The sequence below is a fragment of the Plectropomus leopardus genome, chromosome 12 (genome assembly GCF_008729295.1).
Source record: "Plectropomus leopardus isolate mb chromosome 12, YSFRI_Pleo_2.0, whole genome shotgun sequence".
Taxonomy (NCBI): domain Eukaryota; kingdom Metazoa; phylum Chordata; class Actinopteri; order Perciformes; family Serranidae; genus Plectropomus; species Plectropomus leopardus.
The window spans coordinates 19,273,632-19,300,864 of NC_056474.1; the positions used below are offsets into that span (position 1 = coordinate 19,273,632).

Sequence of the window (27,233 nt, forward strand, 5' to 3'; positions counted from 1 at the left end):
GTAGATTAAATTTTACATTAAATGTAATAGCCCTATTATTGCAGAAAAACCAAAATCACAAACAATAATCAAATTGAATCAATAGACAGTTGCTGTGTCGTGTCATACTGTGTTTCCAGCTGCTATTAAACCTTCAAAGTTTTTTAACTGCACTGTGTATTGCTGGATGTGACCTTTAGTTGATGTGATCTGCCAACTGTACAAGAAATGTGCCTCACTTAACTGTAAAGTGTTCTCTGTGGTCTGACACATAATCATTGATGTTACACACCAGACATAAACAATATACACAATCATACATTAGCCGATTTGCGAAAGGAAGTATTTGAATAAATGTATGAGATGGAAAACACACTTGGCAGCGTGCTTTTCATGTGCCTCAATACACGTATCCTGGTCTTGTCCCAGAGACACATGTGAGCCGCTCACTTCAGTGCACATCAAGCAGCTGTCCGCACGCCTGCCGATCGTAGCAGACATGATGTCAACGCCAGAATATACTGTGAAAACTCTTTGAATGTCGACTTCCTCTACAGTCTCTAGGACTGTCGTGTCTTCGTGAAACACTTACAATAGCTTCGACTTATGCTGCAGAAGAGCAGAAGCAGCCATTATTTAACAGCCGACATCCCTACAAAGATATAAGGACATGAAGTATAGGGTGATAAGACACGGCACACAGAGGCTCACCCTTTCTACTACCGCAAGGAAATCGCATTTCTACTTTAGACACTGATAAAGATGACAAATTTTAATTCTTAGAGTTATCCTTGAGACATGATACGTGCGTCTGTGCTACTCATTTTTGGGCATTAGATGCTCTAACAAGATCACATTAAGCATATATTGTTTAGCTTCATCACTGCAGCACACAGAAAGCTGTGATGGAGGGTTTTCCTTTATGAATGTGGGGCTGCAGCCTCCGGTTTTCCTCTGTCTTTACCAGCGCTGAGTAATGATCCACATGCTGGTCAGGGATGGACGGAAGAGCCCCGGTGCCTGCTGGCCTGTCAGAGAAATGTGACAGCGTCTAGTGTGCAGGGACAAACTGGAGAGTGTAGCCTGCCGCTCTCAATCACTCCAGGGGCTGGCAGAGACACCCACAGGGAGCTGTCTTCTCTCTCTTTCATTTATCTCTTTCTCTTTCACCCTCTCCGTCTTTCATGTTCCCCCAATTTCTGCCTTATTTCGTCGCTCTTCCCTTTCCCTCATTCTCCTTCGTGTTCCTCCTTTCATGTCAGCCTTGTCAGCATCCGTTGCAGATTTTACACACTCGCATACACGTGGATCTTCTCAAACAATTCCTCCCCGCGCTTGTTCCGTCGCTGCACACTGTCTGCGTCAATATCCGACCTAATCCGGTCCCTGGCTGAGGCTCAGCTTGTTCAACTAGCACACATATGCACACATCCACCCACCCACCCACATACAACACACACATAATTAAACAGACTGGCACCCACATGCTCAAACTCGCAAACAAACACACTGAATTGAACACACTTGATTTTATAATGCACAATTCCATTTTTAGGGTTTATAAGCCTTTAACACTGCAGCACAGAAGCCCCACACAACACTAAAGAATGAGGATTTTCTATTAGATTTGAGCTGGCTGGAGAGAGAGACAGAGAGTGAGCGAGAGAGGAGCGAGGCAGAAAGTTGCCTTCATTTAAACTGTTCTGCACTGAGGCTTTTCAATTTGATTATGAGGCTCCATTTCATAGAGCCTGGATGCTGCGTGCCATTCAGAATGAAATTGAGCCGTCGGTCGGCTGGACAAGCAGCCTCCCCGCATCTCCTCTGTGGGGGCATCAGGGGACAACAAGGGCAACGCTGGCCCACCGTGTCCTTTCGCCGCACTGTTTAGTCGGGTTGCAGAGGAAATGCGAAAAGCATCAGAGGGTAGCTGGCTAAATGGGCGAGAGTGTGGAATTGATTGAGGCTGTTTTGAGGTTTTGAAATGTGATGTGAGGACTCTCGCTGCAAAGTCTGTGAAGAACTGTGAAGTTTTACAGAGAAAAAAGTCATGCATACATCATTCATAGTGTGTTTGTACAGATGTTCTCCCTTTTATTTGTCCCTTTTTAAAAGAATATTTAACCCCGACAATTTGTAAATCAGCAACTCAACACCCTGTGTTACATTTGAATCTGGAAGAACACTTTTCTTGCATGTCTCTATTGTGTGTATTGTGAGCAAAGAATCTTGATGAATTAAAGTGATGGGGGTCCATGTTTAACAACAACAAAACTACATCAAATCATCCATTTACAAACTCACACAACTTGAGCAGTATAATCCAAGTCTCATCATCTAGTTGTATGCTCTGTTCTAACCACACACATACATTTTTGGTTAAAATCTTAGTGTTTTAAACTGAACTAAAAGTAAAATGTATCTATGCTCTCTTAAAAGCCAGACTCCATTGACAAAAACGTCAGTTTTACCTCACCGAACACGGGATCTACTGGTCTACCACTGCCTGTTTTTCGGCAATAGAGTCTGACCTTGAAAAGAGCGTAGATAAGTTTTGCTTTTACTTAAGTTCCTGGTCAGAAAGGGCTGTCAGTTTGGGAAGTTCTGAGCTTACAACTGGATAAACGAGACATGGATTATACTGCACGAGTTGTGTAAGTTTATAAAAGCATGTTTTGGCAGAGTTTGCTGCTTTGTTTAACATGGACCCCTATTACTTTATTTCTGTTTTGGGATTCTTGTTCACCGTGGAGGCATGTGAGAAAAACAAAGTTTTCTTTGCGAATTCAGTGTAGTTAGGAATGAGGTATTGAAATACAAATGATAATTTTGTGAGTGAGGTATTTCTTTAAGCTCAAAATCTTCCCCTCATGTACAGATATGTCGACAGTCCATGTTCATACAAACTGACTGATGGGACTTTTGTAGCCCTGACCTGGTTCAGTGACTGATGATCACCAGAATCAGGTAACTAAAGCTGAGGGTGTAACAGCAGCCCTGCTGTCTTGGTGTCCATCATCAATCCTGTTCATTTACGTTATTGGAACAACACTTCCTGGGATGTTCTCCTTTTACATCTCAGGCTCTTGGCTGTCACAACATGGGCTTTTTACGCTGATCAATTGTTATGTCATTGGTCATTGGAAACCAAATTCGGGGTATATTTTGAGTCTCAGCATTTCTGTTCACAATATTTTAAGGGTGAGATGAATTATCTCCTTTTGTACTTATTGTAATTGGTCCACTTTAACTAACTGAATGGAGGAACCCATAGCCTTGCAAAGCCAGATTACTTTTACATGGTTTCATATGTATTTTAATGCTGCTACTACTACTACTACTTACTACTAATAATAACTTATTTTATATTGCAACTTTAAAAACAGAGTTTACATAGTGATTTGACAAAGCATAACTGGGATACATAGAAGGCAATACAACAACAGAAAGCCAAACAGTCCTACTAAACACAAGCAAGATGAAAGTAGGGACAAGAGGACAAATAATGAAAGATGCAGGATGGAAAACGTCACTAGAAAATTCTACAAACAAATAGCATGAAAGCAATTAAAGCAACAAAACCCCAAATAAAGGGAAATTAAAGGAATAAAACATAAATGAAATAGGTAAAATGTATAAAAGATGACATCAAATGAAAGCAAGTCTATAAAAATGGGCTTTAAGAAGTTATTTAAAAGAACTCTCCAATTCTTTTTAGATAGTTTGGAAGAATTTATTAGGCAAATATCAGTGAGAATCCCTGCAGGGAGTGGTGAGTTTATCAAGAGTGGAGCAGGGAGGACTCATGTCTTAAAGTCTGTCAATGATCTGTTGTCCAGTCATACTTACGCAAGAGTTCACTTTGCTCTTCAATCCACACCTTGAAACAATATGAACAATGATCTTCTTTGACTGTCTGGTGTCTTATTAACTGTGGTGGTAGAAAAGCTTGGTGGTTCAAACCTAGAGCAAAACACTGAATCAAAATGTTCAAATACTGTCTTAGGTGATAGTAAGATAAACAGTAAAAATACCCTCATGTCCTATAAATTCACAAAAGCAACATTTTACAATCATGTAAAACCTTTGTTTCAGCCAGTTGTCTTGGACTTTTTCTATCACATATTATTGTCCAGGACCCAAATTTACATATCAAGCATCTCAGACCCACTCTGAAAGTTTGATTGGGTCTAAAAATACTCCAAGCTCTGAGCAGGAGCTTCAGAGTTATTTACTTCCTACACAAAAGCAGGAGATTCTCTTTTGACAATGAATGACATCATGTTGTGACACTCAAAACCAAAAGAATAATGATGTTTTGTAGTTGCTCAGTACAAGTTTCAACAGACTCAAGATGTTCAAAAGACTGGCAGGCGGATCTACTGTAAAGCTTGACGCAGGGGGAGAAAGACTTTAAAAAATATTTGCCAAAATGTATTAAAACGGTTCAGTACAGCAGTATATTTCTACAGTCTCTTATGCTGCTCAGCCAGTACATGCATTGACTAAAATTATAACAATAATTTTCAGGAGTATTTAGGACTATGGCTGGTCCTCTGTCATAGTCTGTGATTTTTCATATTGAGTTTTCATAGTTGTGAGCGTCAAAACTTTCATAATTTTGTGCGCCATAGAAATGATTATAAGCAGTTATTTTAATCCTTGCTACATCTCTTTGTTACCAAGTTGTAGTTGTGAAATTTCACCTTTTGCTGAATATAATTTTTTTTAGAAATGGTACATTTCAACCACTCAGTATCTCAGTATAGTAAGGAGCTGTATGCAACATGTAGAGCATATCCATTCTCTCAACATGGAGGTGGCTGAGCTGGTGGTGGTAGCTTACAGTGCTAACAGTGCTAACAATGACAATAGCGCTGGCAGAGCTAGCAGAGCTGGGGATGGGCTTTTTAATTAACTTAAATAGCAATAAATTAATATACACTTGTCAAATACTTGCAAAAAAACCCTAAATAAGAATGAGAATGCAAAATTGGCCAGTAACAGAAAGCAAGTGCAATTTGAAATTCATTTATTGAAAAAAGACGTCTTCAATTGGCCTATTAAATCATAAATTCTATGAAGTAAATCAACAAAGTTTCTGGTGCTCCTTTTACATTGATTAGATGCAGCAGTGAAAGATGGACTCCGGAGCTCAGAGATGCTCTCCTACATGTTAGTTCAACATTTGCCTGGTAAGCACAACTTAAACCAGAAGCAGTGACTAGTATCTAACACCAGGCAGTTATGGTCCAGTCAAATTTACACTGACTAGTCAAATGTACTTACACAACAAAATGGCTTAACTTTTGTCATTAAAATGTTTAAAATAGGTTAAGTAACATTAGCTATGTAATGCTAAAAGTTATGTTAACTGTTAATGTTAATGCTAACAGTTATTCCTGTCACTGTTGTTGTGCTGTATTCCAAATTCCAAATAAAAATTTTATCAAAACTGTGGATGTGGGCCCCTCACCAACACAGAGAGCTGACGCGCAGCAGTAGTTTCATGATTAACACAGAGAGAGAGCAACAGCAGGGCAAAGAGGCACTGAGCGAAGCAATACACTGCATGCAGCTCTATCCTGAAATGAGATTTTGCCTATTTTAAGTAGTTAAAAAGATCTAAAGCTCATGTTTACATGTGGGAGGCTGGGCTGTGAATACTTTATACACTGAACAAATACTGAAAACTGAATCTCGAGTAGCCTACTCTTGCCCATCCCTAGTGTCAACGTGTATGGGAGGTTTGGTATCAGGATTCCACGATGCCGCTGTTCTGGCACCGTGGGTCGGGTGGCGTTATCAGTGGTGTACCAGTGGTGTAGTGGAGGGTATAAGCAGGTGTACAGGGTAAACCCTCCTCTTTTTCTTGCAATTTACTGTATACCCACCTATCAGCCAAAAAGCCACTAGAATATATAGAGTATATCCACTTTCTCCTTGGTAACCTACCCATCTATCTATTAGTACACCCATCTCTTCAATTGTCACTACACCACTGGCGGTAACCATCATATGAGCCAGTGCAGAGCAGCGGCACTAAGCTATCCACAGGGATATACACAGGGACTCACATGCACGCCCTGACGGACTGACAACCAAAACAAAGAAAAGAGAAGCTCGACTTCACTCCCAGCCTGGGCGAGAGCCTGACTTCACTCTCAGCCCAGGACGCCATTACTCCACTACATCTTTACATAACAAATAGTTGTTTGCTCCCATATCAGTGTTTTGAATGTCATATATAGCACCTTTAAGGACTTTGCTGTTATTTTAAGTTACTGCAGTGAAATCCAGTTTGCTTGGTTCGGCACTCCTGCTCTATTTTCATCCTCAAATAAAGAGCAGCATCCTGAACACTATTGCCATATCAGCATCTATTTCTGTATAGATGTATTTCCTGTCATTCAAACCTAAAGTTCACTCACTGCGCAGTCTTCAAAAGTGTAGAGGGGTCCTAATGGCACAGATTAAAAAGCAATTTAATACAGAAAAGGGGATTAGAAACACTATGGGCTGCACTAATCCTTAACCTTTAGTCCTGTTCTCATGGAGCCACAATATGCGCAAGACGATAGCATCACAGGACTGGAGTTAGTAAATTTCCATTAGGGCCGCCCTTCTTTATTCCCACCAGCACATTTAAAGGCATTAGGCATGCTTTGTCAAGGCTAATAAAAAGGGCCAGCAGTGCTATCACACACCCCCGACTTGTTTCGGAAAAAGCACTGTTCCATGTGAAGTTTTCATAACCCATTATGATAATCTGCCTGAGTCTCTGAAGGGCATGGGATAGACAGGCAGATAGATGCTTCTGGGGTGACTGCTCTACAGCCTCTGCATGGATTGAACATTTTCTGTCTGCGTAACCGGGACAGAAACTCACTCCTATCTGCCAAGAAGAGCAGAAACGATAGACGGCTCAATGCAAGAAGAGAATAGTCTGCACGGCACCGGTCCAGAAAAGAAAAATAGGAACATTTTGTGCAGGTGATAAAGAAGTAATGTAAGTTTCAAAAAAACTTCAATACAGGCCTATAGGCTACCCTCACCCATCTCGGTAAAATTAAAAATTATATACTCAATATACTATTTGTTGGTTGGACATTTGAACATATGCATGTTGGCTTTTCAACTTGCCCCTGCGTTGCCCCTAACCTTCAACAGACACGAGGTACTGTACAGTACCATTGGAGTTTCAAAGGAAGCGGGTTCCCTTGTTTTGCTCTTAAAATAGTGGGAATCTCACATTTGGCTTCGGTGGTACGCCTGATTTAAGAAGTTCCACATTTCTTCGCTCTCTTCTTCTCATCTCTGCAGGGGAAGAGTGTTTCTCTGACAGGAAACAGGGTCACGCCAAGCATTAATCATTCATATCTAAATTTGTGCAGTGCAAAGATTCAATTTTCTGCACTTTGTAGGGTCCACTATTGGTTATATGGTTTTATTTATACATCAAAGTCCATTCATTATTTATTTGTTTTTGAGCCATCCAATTTTGATGCCATTTTCTTGAAGGAAAAGCCAGAAACATCCGGTCAGATAAAGGGACTTTTTGACTGTAGTGGTTTAACTGTAAAATTGTGAATAGCATGTTTTTTCAACATTTCTCAACAGCGGCATTAAACTTAAAGGGGATCTGTTATAGTAATTTTTCAGTTCTTACTTGCATTTAAGGTTTTTACATTCTTTAATGGCCAAAAAACACCTGCCGAAAATGACATTTCCTTGTCGTTTGTATGTGGTCATCTTAATTTGTTACTGTTGAATAACACCAATAAAAGCTTCCAAACACAACAGGAAATGTTTCAACAGGAATTAACAACATCAGCAACTAAGATTACATGTTTTCCCAATGTTAGCATGTAGCTGCATGTAGCAGCATACACACACAAAAAAAAGCTAATGTTGGGCTGTAAACGAACAACTACGAGCTACACTAAGGTTGCGTCGCCACAGCTACGAGGCGGTAAAGCCGTGTTCGGCACGATTTGGCATGATGACGTTCTGTAGTGTCATTTAGCCACTTGCTAGCAATGGCCTTTTAAAATACATAAAAGCTTCAAAGTCTGCGATTCACCGAAGAAAACTTGAAAGTCTTTTGAGACTGTTTACCACAGACCTTATTTCAGACATCTAACTGAAAACCCATTCAAAAGGACATTGACTTTGAGACGAGGGAACCGGAGGTACTGAAAAGCTAATTCACTTCCAGGTTTTGGGACTCATTAATGGGGTTCTCTATAAAGTTGTCATGATAGTATACTATAAAGTTGTTTTCCCTTAAGGCGATTACTCCTATATACTTTTACCTCATTATTTTAAAAGTTGGCCACATTTAAGCATATGTCTTTGTAACACTATATATGATAAGACACAAAATGCAGAAAAGCATTAAAGGTCTTCTTTAAGTTGAACAACCTTGTCTCTGTTAGCAGCTCTCAGTATTTTTTTTCTCAAGAAAGAAGGGTATTTGGGACTTTCAAACGATAACTGTTGATATTTTGGTTCATACTGTATGTTTGGCCACATGTCCTGCTGAGCACTAAATCTGTCTGCTTTTATAACCAAAATTGTGTTGCAAGATCCTTCCCTCTCTGTGCCCTCTCCACAGCCACGGAGATGTAACTCCCACATCAATGCTCTATTTAAAACCTGTATGTGTCTCTTCAGCCTACTGACAGTTTTTACACCTTTTTTTTGTTGTGATAGTATTGTATTTATCACTCTTCTTCCCGTTCACAGGCCACTACTGAGCAGAAGAAGCTGAGCCATGCTGGATCCAAGCCCTCCCTCTCCGAGAGCAGCAGCCGACTCCCTCAGATAGCCATGAACACCTGCAAGTACAATGGCGGAGTGGTGAGACCACTAGTGGGCAGCCTGGCGTCCTCGTCGCGCCGCAACCTCGCGGAGCTCGACTCGGAGACGCAGCCCTTGCAGACGCTGCACAGCTCTGGCCTGGAGGTGGTGGTGTCCAAGGGCAACGGCGGAGAAGACCCCAGCAAGGCGTCCAACGAGAGCTTGGTTAGGGAGGGCAGTGGGCGTGGCGGAGGCAGGGCGCCGCAGAAGAAGAACAGGGACATTGGCTACAAGCTCGGCCACCGGAGGGCGCTATTTGAAAAGCGGAAGCGGCTCAGTGACTACGCACTCATCTTCGGGATGTTTGGGATTGTTGTCATGGTGACAGAGACGGAACTGTCATGGGGGGTTTACACTAAGGTGGGTTGTGCATGTGTGTGATGCATGAGTGGGAGCTTTGTGTGTTGTCACAGCTATTGTTAATTTTTGATTTGTGTGGGGTTTGTAGCTGACACATTTATGATGAGTGATTATTAGCACAGACACTGACATACATTATCTAACAAAGGTGATGGGAATATTGCACAAATACGAATCACAAGGAGTGTCATGTGATCTATACTATGACTAACAGTCTCTTGATTGGATAGAATTTAATGTTTTATTTAGTAATTTCTTGCCTGCTTTTGTAACAAGTTCTTTTTTCTTTTTTTTTAATGTCCAGTTTTTTATTATTGGCATCAGATCAGAGTTAAGCTAAAGGATTTGTTCCACTACTGGTGCCATTGTGACGGTCTCTCAATCCCAGTGTCTGAAATCTCTAGTTCACAGCAGGAGAGAGAGAGAGATGGAGAAGGCGAGAGCCAAGAAAGGGGGATGAAGAGATATATATATATAGAGAGAGAGAGAGAGAACAAGATTTAGGCATAACAAGAGAGATAAAGACAAGTTGAAATGAAGAGATGGTCAGCTGAAAGATATTATAGGAATGTCATTCCAGATGCCCAACAGCATCTTTTTCTTTAGCAGATCAAAGTTGAGACGACACGGCGCTCATTAGAAACGTGGAGCTCTTGAACAAGGACATCAGCAGGGCAGTTTGGTGTCAGGGTCATGGTGACCAGGGCACCACCGCTTGACCAGCTGTTGTCCTTCTGTATCAGTCAATCACTTCTGCTGTGTCAGGGTATCTGGGGAATAATATCGTTCAATCAGTGCACTCAGAGCAGCCTCTACCACAATATTTACAAGGCTGTTTACTTGGGAGCTGACACTGCAGTGCACTGCAGTACATAACATGTCATCGAAGAACAGCTGTCTTTCGTCTCGGGAAGCATAGAGTAATATAAACACCTTTTTAACAATACAGTGTAAAAACTGACATTACACAGTAGGTGGTTTTGTATGTTTTAGCCCATTAACTAAAATGTGTGTATACGATCTACACGTTTAAGCATTGTATTGATCACTCTGGGTCCAAATCCCACATGGAAAACATCACAGGAATTTCACTTGTAGCATTAGGAAGGTGATGTGGCTAACCTGTTAGCAGTTGCCAATTTACACATCTAGCATTAGCATTACTTTGGAGTCATGCTTTTGGCTGCCTCATGAATGTAAGTCCAATATTTACTCTTGTTTCACTGTATCACTGTTTTGGTCTTCACCAATTTGTGAGAAAGTTCCTGGCTATTTCCTAGCTTTGACTTTTTATTGGCTATTCAATTACCATGTCTGTTCTCTGGCTAGTTGTTAAATTTGGCTTTACACTGTCTAGTTGTTAACTTTGACATTTGAATGGTAGTTACCTTTGTCTTTTCATCAGTTTGTCACTAACTTGGTTCTGGACAGGCAGTGTAGCTTACAGTAGGTATGTCAGAGTTAATCACTGAGAAAAACTCCTAGTTTTGGTAAGAAAACTAACCAAATGAAAACCTGAAGGTTGTAAAACCAAAATAAATGCTGAAAGATGCTAAAACGGCCATTTGGGTGAAAGTTCTTTGAAGTGAAGTTTGTCACTGCGAGCTTTCACTTTGCACCTTTGTTGTGCGGCTTTGGCATTATCACAGACTGTGATAAAAAGCAAAACACAAGATTTTGGATTTCTTTTTTACCTCTGAGGCAGCAATTGTTTTCCACTTTCTTCACTGTGATAAGTAATATTTTAAGGCTGCACAGCTGGGACAAGTTGTTTTATAATACAGAGGTAGTCATTACATCAGTGGGTGGTGGTCGTGCTAATACTTTGTTTGCAAACCATCAAAGAGCAAGACAGTTTCAGTATCTTTTCACTGAACATCACAACTTCCTCCTGCAGGCAAAGGAGCTTTTTGATTGTGTAAAGTCCTACAATGTGAAAATAGTGTCACCTTTATTTTGTTGTCAGTTACATTTTGTCACATTGTGCTGTAGCTTTAAGAAGGGGCTATTTTTAGAAATGTAAGTCAGCTGTCACCTGGTACAAATCTCTTGGCATGTAAAAGCTTTTGATATGCTTTGAAAAATAGTCAGCATTGAAGTACAATTGTAGGTAATGGGCTAAGACATAGAAAAAACACTGGTATGTTCCTGTCATGACAGAGAGTTTTTTTTCTAGTTGCATGTGTCGTATTTATTTGTGTTTTTATATATGTTTTTATTTGTACATAGTAGGGACGTCCTGATCCAATCTCAAACATCAGATCGGAGGCCGGTCAAGGCAGTTTTGACTAATCGGGATCGGAATTATTTAGCTTATAAAGCATCCAATCCTTTGTTTTGTATCAGCTGTCACAAAGATGTTTATACTTTCCTGCGCAGCAATGCTTAGTGCAGCCTTTATCACTTCTGCTCCGCTAAGCTGTCTCCTCTCTATTGAACTTAAGGAAAGCGGCTGAGCCCTGCCCGCCGCGAAACACTACATACCATAAACGAAAATGCAGTGCGAGAATGCTTGTTTACGATATTTACCGAATTTATGAGCACCTTATTCATTTCAGCTGAGTGTGAGTCTCATGTTTTGCTTTCAGCTATAATGCATGGTGTTTCTCTGCTCTGCTCAGAGGAGAGACAGATGGCAAGCAGTGCTGTGAACAACCTCACTCCCCACTGCAAGTGCACAAGCTCCATGACCAAAAAGCCAAGATGGCTTATTTATTGATAAACTGATAAAAGGGCAATCTGCCCCAAAAAATGTGCAGATGACAGAAATAAACACTCAGCAGAATTAGATCGTTCAGGTTATACACACACACAGGCTGCTGAAGCAACAAACACTGGACTCTTAAAGGGACAGAGACATTTCCTTAAGACAGTGAGGAGTCCAACAAGATTAAAGGCCATACTGACTTTAAAAAAAACCTTAAAGTGTGTACTGTGCAGCTTTTTGGAAACAAAAGTATAATTAAATTAGTAGGATCAGGACTCGGTATCGGAAGATACTCTATTAAATGACTCAGATCAGAATTGGGGCAAAAAAACTTGATCAGGACATCCTGAACACATAGGTATGTTTGTGTGTGTGTGTGTGTGTGTGTGTGTGTGTGTGTGTGTGTATGTGTATATGTGTGTGTGTGTGTGTGTGTGTGTGTGTATCTGTGTCTGTGACTGTGTCTGTGTCTGTTTGAAGTACTAAGTCAGTGTAGTTAATCCATAGGATGATTTATGGGGTTTTAAGAAAGTCAATAGGTTTGTCTGTGACTGTTACTGAGTGGGGTTCAGTTCATTCATCAAGCTGACCTCAGCTTAAAAGAAAAGATCCGCTAACCTTCGAGTGTCACTGCAGCACCCCCCCCCCCCCCCCCCACCCCCCCACATCAGACAGGTAACATGTGCTGCAGGATGGTCCATTTTCCATCTCACGTCACATCGCACAGCAGACACTTGAGGCTCAGCCAAGGTTCTCTGAGCCCTGAAGGATAGAAGCATGTTAAGAGGCAGTGAGCACTGGGACTGAAAAATCCTTGAACCTCTGGCAGGTGGATTAATTGGTTTACTCAATGTTATTTCACCAGGGACTTCTCAAAACAATTTCAGACATTAGAATGTCTTGAGAACATGTCGTCGACCTGAGGGGCAAAGCAATCTAGTTGATAGCTAAAAATACATTCTGAAATATGGACCATCGAAGGACGGAGTAAAATTGAGCAGTTCTCACTGTCATCAAACACTGACGATTATGAACGATATTTCCACTTGTTGTTCATGTCATTTGTTGTTGCTGTTGTTATTATAATAACAACCCTGCAATCATTAGCCTGCTGCAGAGCGGCGTTTTTACACCATGGCTGTTAAATTGATTCATCAAATGGCATTTTACCAACATGGGGGGGGGTAGCACAGGTTCTCATTTCCTAGATATATGGCACACAGCACACACACACACACACACACATACAAAAACAAACACACACACACACAAACACAACACTGCAGCACCAGCATCCAGCTGGCCTATTTATCACCAGCAACGTTCACTATGGTGGCCCCCCTGCTAATGCTAGCCTTGCCTTTTCTGCACCTACCATTAAATGGAAAGTCCCCCTGTTAGTGCTGCGCTTTGATTAATTGGTAGTTTAGATGGCCGGGAACAGCATCCATAGATAATATCAGGCTGCACCTACACCTGCAGCTGCATTGTTTAGCAACATCCTGACTGTGCTGTTTGTGTGTAAAACCCCATTATCTGGTCTCAGTTAGACGTTTAAGCTAATAAGTACTGTGTGTGCAAGAATGTTTGTCCACTGATGTGTGTGTGGCTGTGTGTACTTTTGCGGGCATGTGTATGCATGTTTTGTTTGTTTTGTTTTTTTAACTTATGCTACCTAGGTAAGCCAACATCAGAAGAATTTTTTTTTTCTATTAACTCAGCGCTGTCAGATTGAAAATTTGGAGTGACAGTAAATGCATTAAGCTTTCACTGCAGTCATTTTTGCTCAACTACCTCATTTTACCTTGTTGCTAGGCAGTAACATGCAACTCAGAAATCATCGGTCATTATTGCCATCTATTAAAGCTACACTATAATAAATACAAGGAACTTAAGTTTGTCTTGTTAGTGCTAAATACAAGATGGGATTGTGTATGTTTTAATTGTGTTACGTTCACATGGCTACTTCTAATTATTTTTCCTGTCTTTTTCTCTCACCATAGGAATCTTCATACTCATTTGCACTGAAATGCCTTATCAGCCTTTCCACTGTTATATTGCTTGGTCTTATAATAATGTACCATGCCCGTGAAATCCAGGTGAGTCTACCACATAATATATAATGTAATTTTATTCATTATACCAGCGGCTTTTGATATCGGTGTTGTGATGATGATGTTATACAAAGCGGATGTCTGATTTGGTGATTGGGCTTAACTAAAAAAGTGCTGAAATACTGCTTTGATTGTACTAAAGGTAAATGTATTTTTAATAATTTAATGATATCACACTACATTTATGATTCACACTGACTATATTACTATACTATATTAAGTGTTGTATACACAAAAATAATGTATGCAGATACATTTATTTAACCCTGTGAAACCTGAGCAAATTTGTTTGATTACTTTCAAAAAGACGAGGAGACTGCAACAAGCAACTTACCAAGACATGGCCCAAAAATTAGCAAAAAAAAAAATATTTTAAAAGTTACAAAACATTCCCTAAAAAATAATGGGGGAAAAAACCCGCAAAAAACTGAAAATTAAAATGACCCCCAAAAAGTATACAGTATATACTGTGTGTGTGTGTGTGTGTGTGTGTGTGTGTGTGTGTGTGTGTGTGTGTGTTTATTTGATATATTTCTTCTTATCTTTTTTTCTGTAACATAATTTTTAATATAAAAAAGTATTATAATTTACAAATGTATTTATTATATTATAAATAAATTGTCTCGACATGTTTCCCTATTTTTTGGGATAATTTAAAAGCAAATATTTAGGTCACCTTTTAATAATTTCTTTTAATATGTGGGACATTTCTTGCCAAGTTGGTCATTGCCTTTTTCCCTTGTGTTTTCAAAACCAATATGCTCAGGTTTCAAATATTCAAATGGCTTGTGAAACGCAGCACAAGAACACTGATGTCGATCAAGGTTTTAAACATTTAAGATCATTTGTTTTGTTTTGTAATTTGTTCAATAATTGGATGCTAGAGCACTGTTTGTATGTACCACTCTCTTTTTCTTAAGTCAGTTTAATGTATAAAATTGTCATTAAAGCTAAGGTTTGCAGTTTTTTGGAAAGGGAAAAATAGTTGGGGACAGCCCTTGCGGTCCCTCTGCGGGGCTGCTTCCCGCTGTCAACCTGGCACAGTGATTTGTAGCAGCAGGGAGTGAGAAGGAGGATACACTGTGATATGAGGCTTTAGCTAACGGTCGCTCCATAAATGTGAACTTGAAGCTGCAGACACTAGCCTTTGGCTCTAGTTTGCAAAAGACTTCACTATTGACATTTTGTCTTTCTTGATGTAACACTTTGCAGATATTTACACGTCTTTTTTATTGTCAGACTCTTTTAAACTCTTTTCTGATCAGTGTGTCTTCCTCTTTTTGGTTGCTTTGCAGTGGAGGTAGTTATTGCCAATACTGGAATAGCAACTTTTTCTGCAGGATGCTTAACCATTGAAGCAGGCTTTCTCTAAATGGATGTGTGCGCCCATCTGCATTTGTAGAGTAACCAATAGGAACGTCCTGTCTCTGAAATCAGCTGTGATTGGCTAAAGTCTCCTGTCGTAGGCTAGATTTTCAAAAGCCTGAAAACAGAAACAAGGAGATGCAGAGGTCCAGAGTTTCTCAGTCCACTTAAGTTACAATATGCTCAAAGCTTATTATGTGACTTTTGCCTGTTAACACCAAAATGAAAGCTTTAAGTAGCCATTAGCAATAAATATAACACATGACGCAGTGGATCTGTGGACTAAATTTTCCATCCAGCCTTTTACTGCATCTTAGTTTATGCTAATTTATGTTTTGTTCGACTTGATCTGAGCTGCATTAGACATACACATTTAAATTGATTATTTTTCCAGGGTTACAGCATTACTCTAACTGTTGAATTTCTAGCAGCCTTCTCTTTTGTTCTTTACACATTTATTGCAATTCAGCATCTTGACTAGAATTTCAAATAAAATCTGCGGTGTGGCGGCTTGAAGAGGGCGGGAAAATTGTAGAAAATGCTGAAAAAGCCAAAATCTGAAAACATCAAAGTAAAAGAGTGTTGCTGGTGTGTATGTGTTTTTCTCCAGCTGTTTATGGTCGACAATGGTGCGGACGATTGGAGGATAGCCATGACGTATGAGCGGATCTTCTTCATCGTGCTGGAGCTGCTGGTGTGTGCCATCCATCCCATCCCGGGCCAGTACGTCTTCACCTGGACGGCACGGCTGGCCTTTACCTACACGCCGTCGGTGGCCGATGCTGACGTGGACATCATCCTCTCCATCCCCATGTTCCTGAGACTCTACCTGATAGGCAGGGTTATGTTACTCCACAGCAAGCTGTTCACGGACGCTTCGTCTCGCAGCATCGGCGCCCTCAACAAGATCAACTTCAACACACGCTTTGTCATGAAGACCCTCATGACCATCTGTCCAGGAACTGTTCTGCTGGTGTTCAGTATATCCTCCTGGATCATTGCTGCATGGACTGTGCGCGTCTGTGAGAGGTAAACACAGGGTTGTGAATAATGAATGTTGCTGGGGACAGATTGAAAAACAAAATGGCTGATGCACATTCACGCGTTGTGGATTACTAGACACCTTTCGTCCTTCACTTTCGTCTCTGTTTTGTCCCAGGCTTCTTAGTGGTACCTTGTTTTCAGTCTCTCATCTGCACTGATCCAAAGAATCGAGTGGAAGCTTCTGGATAGGTTACATATAAATACTGCACATATGCACACAGAAAGCCATATTACACATTACTCCGCTACTGTTTAAAAACACCGAGACATGCGTTTCATTAGCTCAGCAATCGCTCCACGACTCCCCATTGCTATTTTAGATGGCTTGTCCATAATTCATGAGTGTCTAATTGTTTGTTTGCTGAATGGTTTGTTTTGGTAATGCAGAGCAGCCCCCAGGATCCCCTAACCCGTTTTCTCCCCAAAACTGCGCATCGGGCTTCGTCTCAAGGGGGCAGCAACGATTCTCACTGAAAATGAAAGAGGCAGGGAGAAAATGAAAAGCTTTTTTTTTTTCCTTTCTCATTTTGCATTTGCATAGGGAAATGAGACATTAATGCCAGCTTTGATGTTTCAAAGTCATTTGTGCGTAGTTGGAGTGGAAGGGGGACTTGAGTAGGGTGGGTGGAGAGCGGAAGATCTATAGCAGCAGTTCTTGTCAGACCCAATATGATACCGTGCATTTGCTGCAGTGTAAAAGTCAAGCCTCAGCTTAAACAGATTCTCAGTGTCCTCCTGCAGCTCACTTCGCCTGCTTTTACTAAGTACCCCCCCTCTTCCTATACCTCTGCTCCTAACTCCCCTTCCCCCTTCCCATGTTAACGCCTGTCACTAACCACCCCCCCCTCGCACGCCCAACCCTGGATCCTCTTGGACCCTCAGCACCTCCAGCTATTGGTTGGTGTGTTTGAACCTGACAGGGTGAACCAGCGGTGAAAAGAACAGCTGACCTTTGACACCAGCTCCTCTGGGACACAGTGAGGTGTAACTGGCATCACCTCAACTAGTCATCTTGGGAATTTCATGGCTACTTCTCATTCACTGTCTCCTTTTTATTCCCAGCCTTATAGATAAACAGTAGTTCGATATTTTAGGAAAGACACTTATTTCTTTCTTTCTCAGAGTTACACAATAGATCAATACCCTTATATTTGTGCGGAAAATATGCAGCTAAAACAGGAGATGGTTAGCTTAGCTCAGCACAAAGACATGAAACCAGTGGAAACTCCATAAAGTTAAGGCAAATTGTCACATTTGAACTTGTTCGGAATAATCAGAGATATAAGGTGTTAAAAGGTGAGTTTTAGAGGATTTTGTTACCTTTTGACAGAGCCAGAGCCAGGCTTTTTTCCTCGTCTTTATGCTAAGCTAAGCTAACCACTTGCAAACTGTAGCCACATTTAGCTACAATACATCCATGAGAGGGGTATTGATATCGTCATTGTGCCTTGGTAATGGTGTGTTTATCATGTACGTGAAATGAATTTTCGCCTCGTGTTACTCCCGTGAATAGACAGTGCATTCTCATCCCAACTCATCACGTTACCGCTTTGTCAGTTGACTTCCGCGTCTACGCATTTCAAGCTAAGTATCCTTCTGGGTCTGCTATTTCCGTTCTGTAATGGTGCTACTGTGTTGCCAACAAATGCACATGGTAGGATGACAGTGCATATGGTTATGTTTAGGCAACAACAGCACATGACAACCCTCACCAGAACGTCAACAAATGCACATGCTGGCACAGGAGGTTAGGTTTAACAGAAGGAGGCACATGGTAAGTGTAGAAAACAAACACACAGAAAGCAAACACCGGAAAGTCCATTGTTTGCTGGATTCATCCACAACCTCTCCCACCTGCCATATAGGTGCCCTGGTGCTCCTTATATCACGTCGTTACAAGCAGCGTTTCAACCTGGCGCGGTCCTCCCACATTTCATGTGCATATAATTACACCGTGACCAGTTCTGTCCAGCCATGTTCTCAGAAAACATCGTCCAGAGGAGTTCCATGCCTATGCGAAAGATGCCTTTTGGCATGGCGCACTTATGCCGAAAACACAGAGCAGCGCTATTTTACAAGTTTGGTATTAGACCTGGAATATGGCCACTGGATTGCTTTTTGATGTTGTTTTTTTTTAAGAATTTCACAACAGACAAACATTCGCCCTCAACAGCTGTGCTAATAGATTAACACAGGAAGGCAGCTAATGCAAACGTGTGATTTTGGTTTGTAGTTAGGTACAACCGATAGCTGGAATCGAGTGATATGAACACAGCAAACAAGGAGGCTTAATGCTGTGAACGAGCGTGAACCAAGACGATTTGTGTACTGTTATGGCAGTGCATCACTGCTTCACTCCTTCCGTTGAAAGAGCATTTTGCTAAGATGCAACTTAAAAAATAGCTTACACAAGTCACAAATGCATATATCCTGTACTTGCCATGTAGTATTGTGGCGTCGCTCACTTTTCTCAGAGTCCTCTCCTTGCTTTTTCCGTCTCTGTACTGATGTTGAGCTGTAAAGCTTCAGGTGCCCACAGACAGCTACAATAAGCTCGTTCTCCATTTCTGAGTTTTGATAATGATAGGAGAATCTCAACCAGATCTAAATGCTGAGAGGGTTTTGCGACAAAGCATTACACAAATTTCTTGCACAATTTAAACATTGTCAACTCGCTGGAATACCTGAATCGAGCAAATTTCGTGTTGCGGCTGTTTGCATCTTTGCATTGACTTTGTAACTGTGATGTGCGAAATGCTCACTTCTCGCTAATTCTTTTCGACGTGAACACACCATAAGAAAGCAAATAAGTGTATTTTCCAAAATGTCGAACTTTTCCTTTTAAATTTAATAATGAAAGTCTTGCCTAAACATTGGGATTATTGTAATTATTGGGTTTTTAGTATCCTATTATCTAAGACGGAAACTCCATTAGAATTACACTGGAGAAAAACTGCAAGAATGGATATCTGATACTGCACATCCCTAATCCTATATACTGCTGGGGTGAATTCAAAGAAACCTGAACTTCAATTGATGGTTAGATGGGAAACACAGAGTCTCTTACATCTCTTGGTTTTCTCACACACACGTTCTGTGACACACTTTCCATGAGCAGTGCATGCCGTTAGTCCTTTGGTTCCCGTTTCAGAATAAGGTGTGTTTTCAGATGGCTGGATTTGTGTGTTAATACGGATTGGTGCAAGCATGCACATGTAGGTGTGTGTGCCGTGCGTGCATGTGTGTGTGTTTGTATAATGTTTTGTTGTACTTTCTATTTCCCCACTATGCTGCTCCATAGGGATACCATGTGAGTCCTCGTTCTCTAGCCGTGGAAAAAGAAAAAAAAAAAGCAACTTATCATTTTTGCACCGAGCTGGCGCCACTGCTGCCCTGAGCGGGGTTGGAGGGTGGGGTTGTAGTGGGGAGAAGGGGCAGCCCCTCTAAAACAATTAACCGATTATCCTTTCCAAACTCAGTATGGCAAAGGAGAATTAGGCAGGCCCTCTAGTTGACATGAACGTGGCACCATCCTGCTGAGAAAACAGGCTGTTAGTGGCTATAGGAGCACAGCAGAGACAGACAGTGTGAGCAGCACTTTGAAGCAAGCGTCTCTTTACGAACTATTGTGTGTTAGGCCGGTAGGGGCTGGAGGAGAAGGAGGAGGTGGAGGAGGAGGAGGAAATTTGTGCTAAAGTGGAGCAGCTCCTTCAAGTCACCTTCATGAATATGCCAGAGGGCAATTTGTCTTTTCTCATTTTTTTCCTCTCCCTCTCCTTATGCAATTGTTATAGATCCATATTGCACAAGAAGTCTTTTTAGCAGCGACTCCAAAGATTTGTCGAGGAGCAAAAGCCTTTCTGTTCTTTGTGTTCACACATTACCATCCCATTATGTGTCTCCCTTCACGAAATTAATTGAACAGTGTTGTAATGGTTTTCCACAGACTTTTGTTGCTTCTGCCCCAAAGATTTTGCTCTCGAGGTGAAGACAGTTTGTCTCCTGAAGGCCTTCAGATGTCAAGACTTTTTGTGTACTAGATAATTTAGGTGTGGGGTGTGTCTAACTATCTTTAATCGCCAACTTTATATGAGTAGTTTTACACAGTTTAAAGCAAGGCAGGTAAATGAGGGCATTGCTTTCCATTGTTGCAAAGTTTCTTAAATATAGACACTCTTGAAGGAGGAGTATGTTCTGTGCTGAATGCAGTGTCTCCAGTTTTTGTTTACACCCATGAACTGAATGTCCTCATCCCCCTTCGTTCCCTCTTTTGGTAAACATCGAAACAGCATGCAAGTTTTCATGTTTACTTATCAACCCCATCATTTCGAGTAAACAAAAAAAAAGTGGAGAAAAAAAAGAGGCGCTTGTTTCCCAAAGTGCTGTATGTGACTTTTGTATCTTCTGTTAAACGCGCCGTTACACTGTCACATTGACCACGCTCCTGAGCCAATCAAAGGGCAGTACGGTGTGAGATTGGACGAGCACGGAGTCTACCTGGAAAATGCCTAGATGGGGGGAATGAAAGACACACAACCAAGGGGGGACAGAGAGGGATGGAGGGATGGAGGGATGGAGGGATGGTGGAGTTGGGAGGGATGCTAATCTTACAGTAGATGGATTTAACGCTGGTCACCGGCCCGCTTTTCCGTTCTTTCTTGATACAGCCCATCTTCAGAGCTAACCTACCTCAACTAAGCTCCTTAACTAAGCTCTTTTGGCTTCTCCCTCACTATCATAAGGCTCCCTCCCTCTCTCTCTTACTCCTGACTGATCCTTCGCAGATCTCCTACTGTACCCATCTAACGTGGCATGCTTTGCAGTTTTTCCTCATCTCTCCCCACTACTGATTCCTCGTCCCTTTGCCTTTCCTTATCCATAACAAGCAGGCCTAATCCGGCCAGAACTCAGTTACACACTCGCATGCATGCCTTGCCTGCCTCCCCGATCTCTCGCTCCTTTTTCTCCTTAACTGTTATCTAATTCTCTTCCTCTCCTGTTCTAACTCTGTTATCTGAAACAAAATGCTCTATTTCGAGGTGATGTGAGACTGCCGTTTCTCACCTCGCTTTCTCCGGCGAGGACCCGTAGGCAAGCTCTCAGAAAGTTTAGCTGACTTTCCCTCAGAGCGCAGCACTGGATTATCAGGCTTGAGTTACTAGTCAGCTACACCTACACCCAAGGTCTGACATCCAGATTGTGTCATCGCTTAGCCACAAGATACAAACAGCGGCAGCCAAGAACAGGCTGTCCGAATGTCTAACTAGAGAAACACACACCGGTGCAACTTGAACTTTCTCACACCAACCACAGGTTTACATGAAATATTCAGGTAGATTTTACAACTTTAAAGTTTCCAAGCCAGGAATGAAACAGCACTGACACATATTTTAACACACTTTTAGTTTGTTATTAGATTTAAATACAGAATGCAGCAAAATAGGTGGCAACAAAAAATGCCTCCTTATTCTCCTGGCTAAACAGATGATGACAACTTTAAAACGTAACCATTTTTTCAAAGCCTTTCTGTCCACACGTACTGGCGTAGATCTGACAGACATCGAAGAACAAGCTGACGCAACAGTCCAGCTCTCGATGACCCTAACAGTGGACCCCAAGGATCACAAAGTGAACTGTCTGTACAGTTCGCTGTGCATCAATCTTAGTGCCAACACACCTTTCCTGTAACCTGAATCATTCACAAAACTATCTTAAAAAATCTTTTCCACAAAGTCGGATGGATTTTATGCAAATTGCTGCAAACTCAAGGACAGGCGGATTCTCTATGGTTTGATGACTTGATCTGATAATTTCTTTTTAAACTATGCACGCTCTGCAGGCATAGTATTGATTGCAGCCTATGGCAAAGTCATATACAAGGCCTGCAAAGCATGTTTGCATAACAGTGAATATGGAAGTTATAATCAGCAGAGATACTATCTGCTCTGAAGATCATGAGCCTGTTCTTTGTTCAAAGACAGGTGGTAGTAGCTTAATGTAAAAGGTTCCTGGAGATGTTAATCTTATTGTTGTAAAAATACAGGAGTAGTGTTTTTATTCACTTGTGAGTACTGAAAGTCTCAAGTTTTTAGAAGACCACCCCCCACACACACACACAGAGCCCTAATTTCATCTTTTTTATTGCAACCATATTGTCCAATTTTATCTGTTTCATGTACTGGTAGTCAGAATATTTCAACATCATTAATTGTCACCTTGTCAATCAGTCTGTTATCAGGCTGGTTTGAGACGTCCGTCTGGACAGTAGACAAGATCAGGCAACGGCAAGGGGGTGGTAACAAAAAACTGCAGTCAAGTCAGACAGTTTCCAGGAAAAGATGCTCTATTTTCAGCAACCTTCAAAGAATGTAGAGGAAGTCACGAAGTTTTCAGATCATGTGTTATTATTATTGTCAACTCACAGAAGATGTGTTTGTTTACAGATGAAACCCTCATTGCACAACATGACACTAAGACCCGACCACCTAATGTTAAATATCACAATTGCATAGATAGTGAGGATTTATGAGTGTTTATGGTCGAAACTAAGAGCCTATCAGCTTTTTGATCAGGAAACAGCCAGGAATTTCCCATCATGCCCTGGGTCTTACAGTTGATGTAGAGAGGCGCCTGGCTTTAAAAACTACATCCGATTCGATCTTGTCAGGTTATCATTGCCCGTGTGTATGAGGTCAGAGTGAAATCTAACCAGCATGCATTATGCGGCAGTCATGACTCATCAAAAACAGACCTAAGATAATTACGTTTTTCGTTTTCCCCAAAAAGTCTGAGCAGTACGAGGCTTTTGGTGCGGTACACATCACAAACCAAATGATACATTCAACTATCTCATTACATTGGGAAAATAAGATATACAAGTTAAACTGTGTTTAATATAGGGCCAGCAGGCTTAATGTGTTAATCGCGATGCGACTAAGGTCGGTATGTAACGCGTTTTTTTTTTTTTTATTGCGTTAATACAACAACGCAGCAGACATTTCTGATTTAAAGAGGCTGTACAGGGCTGTGCTAGAGTGATGCTACTGGTATCACATTAAACCAGAAGACCTAAGAAATCCAGGGGTACCAACCATGTCATGTTAGCTTCTCAGGACAATCCAAAGTTGGCCATTTCACAGGGGTCCCTTGACCTCTGACCTCAAGATATCTGACTGAAAATGGATTATGTTGGTATCCATGAGTCTCCCCTTTACAGACATGCCCACTCTATGCTTGTCCCATTCAGTTTTTTGCTGTCATTTGATTCCTAATCAAAACAATATGGTAAGAATTGCTTTACCTTGTCAATATGGACTTCAAAACTGTTTTGAAATGCAAAATAATGGAATTGAAAACGTAATTAAAAAAAAAGAAATGTATCGCAATTAACTTTTGAAATTCTGCGATCACAATTTTTAAAATGTATCATTTGACAACCCTAGATTAATATAATGTTTTACGTATTACTGCGCTCAACAAGGCAGCCTGAAGGCAGCACACACAACCAAAACACTCGACTCCAGTGAGGCATGCTGGGAGGTTCGCTACACTAAGCTAGATGGTTAGTAACGCCATCATCAGACCAGAAATATGAGATCCTCAGAGAACCGACAGGTCTGGCATTTAGAGCACCTGCGCAGCAACTGACTCTTGCTAGCAGCTGATAGTAGTGAAAATGAACACAAAGCACACATCCACAGCAGTGAGCAGTTAACTGCCAGCGGGCCAAGTAGTTGATTTTGTCAGAAAGACAGATACATTAGTGAAGGCTATTCTACTTGTGTTTATGTGACTGTAGCATTTAAACAGAGGTGTTTGTTTATGTGTTTATTAGACTAAAGAGGTGAGAGAGCTGATGAGGCGTTTACATGTTATCAAACCAAACAGTGAATTTTGTGGACCTTTTCACCCCGACTGTAAAACCTTTATGCACTAGTACAGCACAGTATCACATACCTAACACTTATCAGTCAGTCATCAAACAGCTATTGAAGAATCAGGAAAGGGAATCTGAGGTGACAGAATCTTTTCATCACTCGTCTCTACTCGAAGACGAAAACTTAAAAACAATGAACGCTTTTTAGGCAGGCATTTTGCGTGGCATCTGAATGTGGGCTGAGATGAAGACAGCCGGCAATCTCCTGGGTTCTAATGAGCACGCTCTACCTTAAAGCCAAACCTGGTGTTGTGGGCAGAAGTGCAGCAGAATATGTATTTTGTGAAGAGTATTGGGAAGACTGGGAACATGAAAGAAAATGCTGAGGTGTACTTTGTTTGCAGTGGAGGTGGAGTGGTGGTTGTGTTTCAAAGCTTGTCGTGTCCCCTGAAGGTTGGAGTTTGCAGCAAGGTAAACTTAAACACTACTGGGTATGGGTACTTGAGCAAAATGCCTTTTTTAAAGAATACACTGGGACTGGTGTGAGCTTGTTTACAGGGACTGGGGTCTGAGACTTCGCTGTGGAGTTTTCTTGGAGGTGTCTCTGGCCTAATTCAATGAACATCTGTAATGGGACACTCACTATCTGATAACCCCAGAGACATAACCACACTCCAGCACTGTAACATTAAGATTAAGGGCTTCGTGAACGGAGCTTCCTGTCTGGTGGCTTTATAGATTAAGAAGGACAGAAAAGGCCTGACTTTATGAAGTGCTCAGCTTAGATATGAAAGTTTGCAAGGGTAGCACCACAAGACTGTTTCAAGGGCTTACGTGAGCTGACGTCTTTGACTTCATTATTTGTAATAGGATGACTTGCAGGAAATCTCACTGGTTGTGTCAGTGCTGCGGACTCTTTGGAAGTTCTCATCCAGCGTCTTTAAAATGGATGAGATTCACAAACACACACACTTGATCATTTCTGGCAACGGAGGCCTGAAGCCTTCCTTGCTGTAAAATCTGCAAGTCAGCTAATCCAAGCAGGTCCTTACTTTTGGATTCACAACTTAGTCGGTTGACAGCAATACATTATGTATAATTTATTATCAAAGTGCAGTCGTATCGGTGCAACAAAATCATGCAGTTCTTTGCAGCAAATATTACAGTGCAAAGTCACTCTTAATCAAAAGCCAATGTCTGGTTTGTGCAGTACAGCTTGCCTCTCTCTTGGTTTATACTCTGTTATTTGGCTAAAGTACAATTACAACACACCTTGTGAGACCGCCACTCCGCCATGTTTGATTATCAGACGAGGGGTCATTGTGACATTGAGCCCCTCCCCGTTAAACTTTGGCACAAAGCCAGCAGATGAAGATGGCTGTAGATATTACTTCCTCTCCTCTGCATATACGTATATTTTAATTAAAGTGAATACATCACGTAAGTGAATTGAGACCTCACGTGCAGTACAATGAAAACCTTCCTCACAGTGTAGTCGAGATTTTTCAGTGTACAAATTGCAGAGAAAAACAAAACGAATTGTTGAATATTCGTACTGAACAGCCAAATCTGATTCGGCTGACATAATTTTGAGTTGGGTACAGCCCCAGTATAACGTTTATCATGTTCACCATCATAGGTTAGCGTAGTAGTACAACCATGTAAAGTCTGCGCCTGCATTAGGAGAAATAACTCTTTATACCAGCATGTGGCAGCAGTCTATATTCGTCATTAAAAAGAAGAAAAAAGCTAGCCTCTTAGCATGTTAACAATGCAACTCTAGAATATTTAGCGTGCACCAGCGAACACACAAACAACTACAAACTGTTTCTGCCCAAGAGCTCAATGACTAAAAACTTAATCTTGCCTTATCTAACAAGTTTGTTTTTTATCTCACACCCTCTTGACATAAGTTTCTTTTCTTTTGCCTTCGTTACCTCCATTTCTCTTCATGTGCACGGAGCTGAACTGCCAATTAGAGTGATTTCACTCACCTACAGGCTCCACCGTCTCTGACTCCAATTCAGAGTGGCCAAAAAAAAGCTGGCAATGGTCGACAAGGGTCAACTAGTGCTAACATTGCAGAATATACCACAAAAACTTGGTTTACAGACTCTCAAGGATGGCCCGACACTATGGGCCGTCTGGGCCGTTAGTAGCTGAGGCTGATGAGGATGTCATTTGTTTTGCAGGTATTTTTTCATAAACCAAAGTAAAAGAAAGAACTAAAAAAAGCAATGGAAATTTTCACATGATGATGGTGCTAGATGAAAAGTTAAGGCCTCAACAAATTCATCGTGTAGGGGACGTGACTCTGAAAGTCTGTTCAAAACTTAGTGTCAATCCATCCGAGAGTTGTTGAGATATTTCAGTGTGGATCGACAGTCAGACTGGTATTGCTATCAGATATTCTGATATAATGCCAAACAATCCTCTTTAAAGTGATCTATGATTAAAACATGGTAATGCTATTTTGATGAAGAAAATAACTTTTATTGACCTTGCTTAACTTTACAGAGTTGGAGTGATTTTTCTTAATCCATTCATTTTTTTTAAAACATATTCATAAAATTGCTACAGTCCACTCGGAGTGTGCTGGTGCTGCTGCTGCTTGCTCGCTTGCTTTGCATATTGGCTGCGCTGTAAAAACACAGTTAGGTTTGCAGTTTTTTAATTAGGTCATCATCACTTTGAGTTTAATCTGCTCATGTTTACTGCAACTAACACACTCCCGGAGGAGCATCCCAACATATTTGTCCCCAAGCAATCTCACAGAGCTCAAATTCATTTATTTCAACAAGACTTGCACTCGTTGAAAAATTGTTTTAATTTGTTTTTGTTGATGTGAAACCAAAATGCAGGAAGAAGTGCTGGGGAAGTGCTGTTATTGTACGCAGGCGATAGCTGCAGAATGTTAAGCAGCAGC

The 27,233-nt window shown here is 41.2% G+C and overlaps 1 protein-coding gene across 1 annotated transcript in view; it reads left to right on the plus strand.

Moving 5' to 3' along the window:
* The window catches only part of kcnn1a (potassium intermediate/small conductance calcium-activated channel, subfamily N, member 1a), a 59,755-nt gene that overhangs the window by 19,926 nt on the left and 12,596 nt on the right, over nt 1–27,233 (plus strand). Inside the window, exons 2-4 of the mRNA XM_042497910.1 lie at nt 8,728–9,201; nt 13,912–14,007; nt 15,998–16,416. Coding sequence (XP_042353844.1) covers nt 8,728–9,201; nt 13,912–14,007; nt 15,998–16,416 — 989 coding nt within the window. The remainder of the gene's footprint in view (nt 1–8,727; nt 9,202–13,911; nt 14,008–15,997; nt 16,417–27,233) is intronic.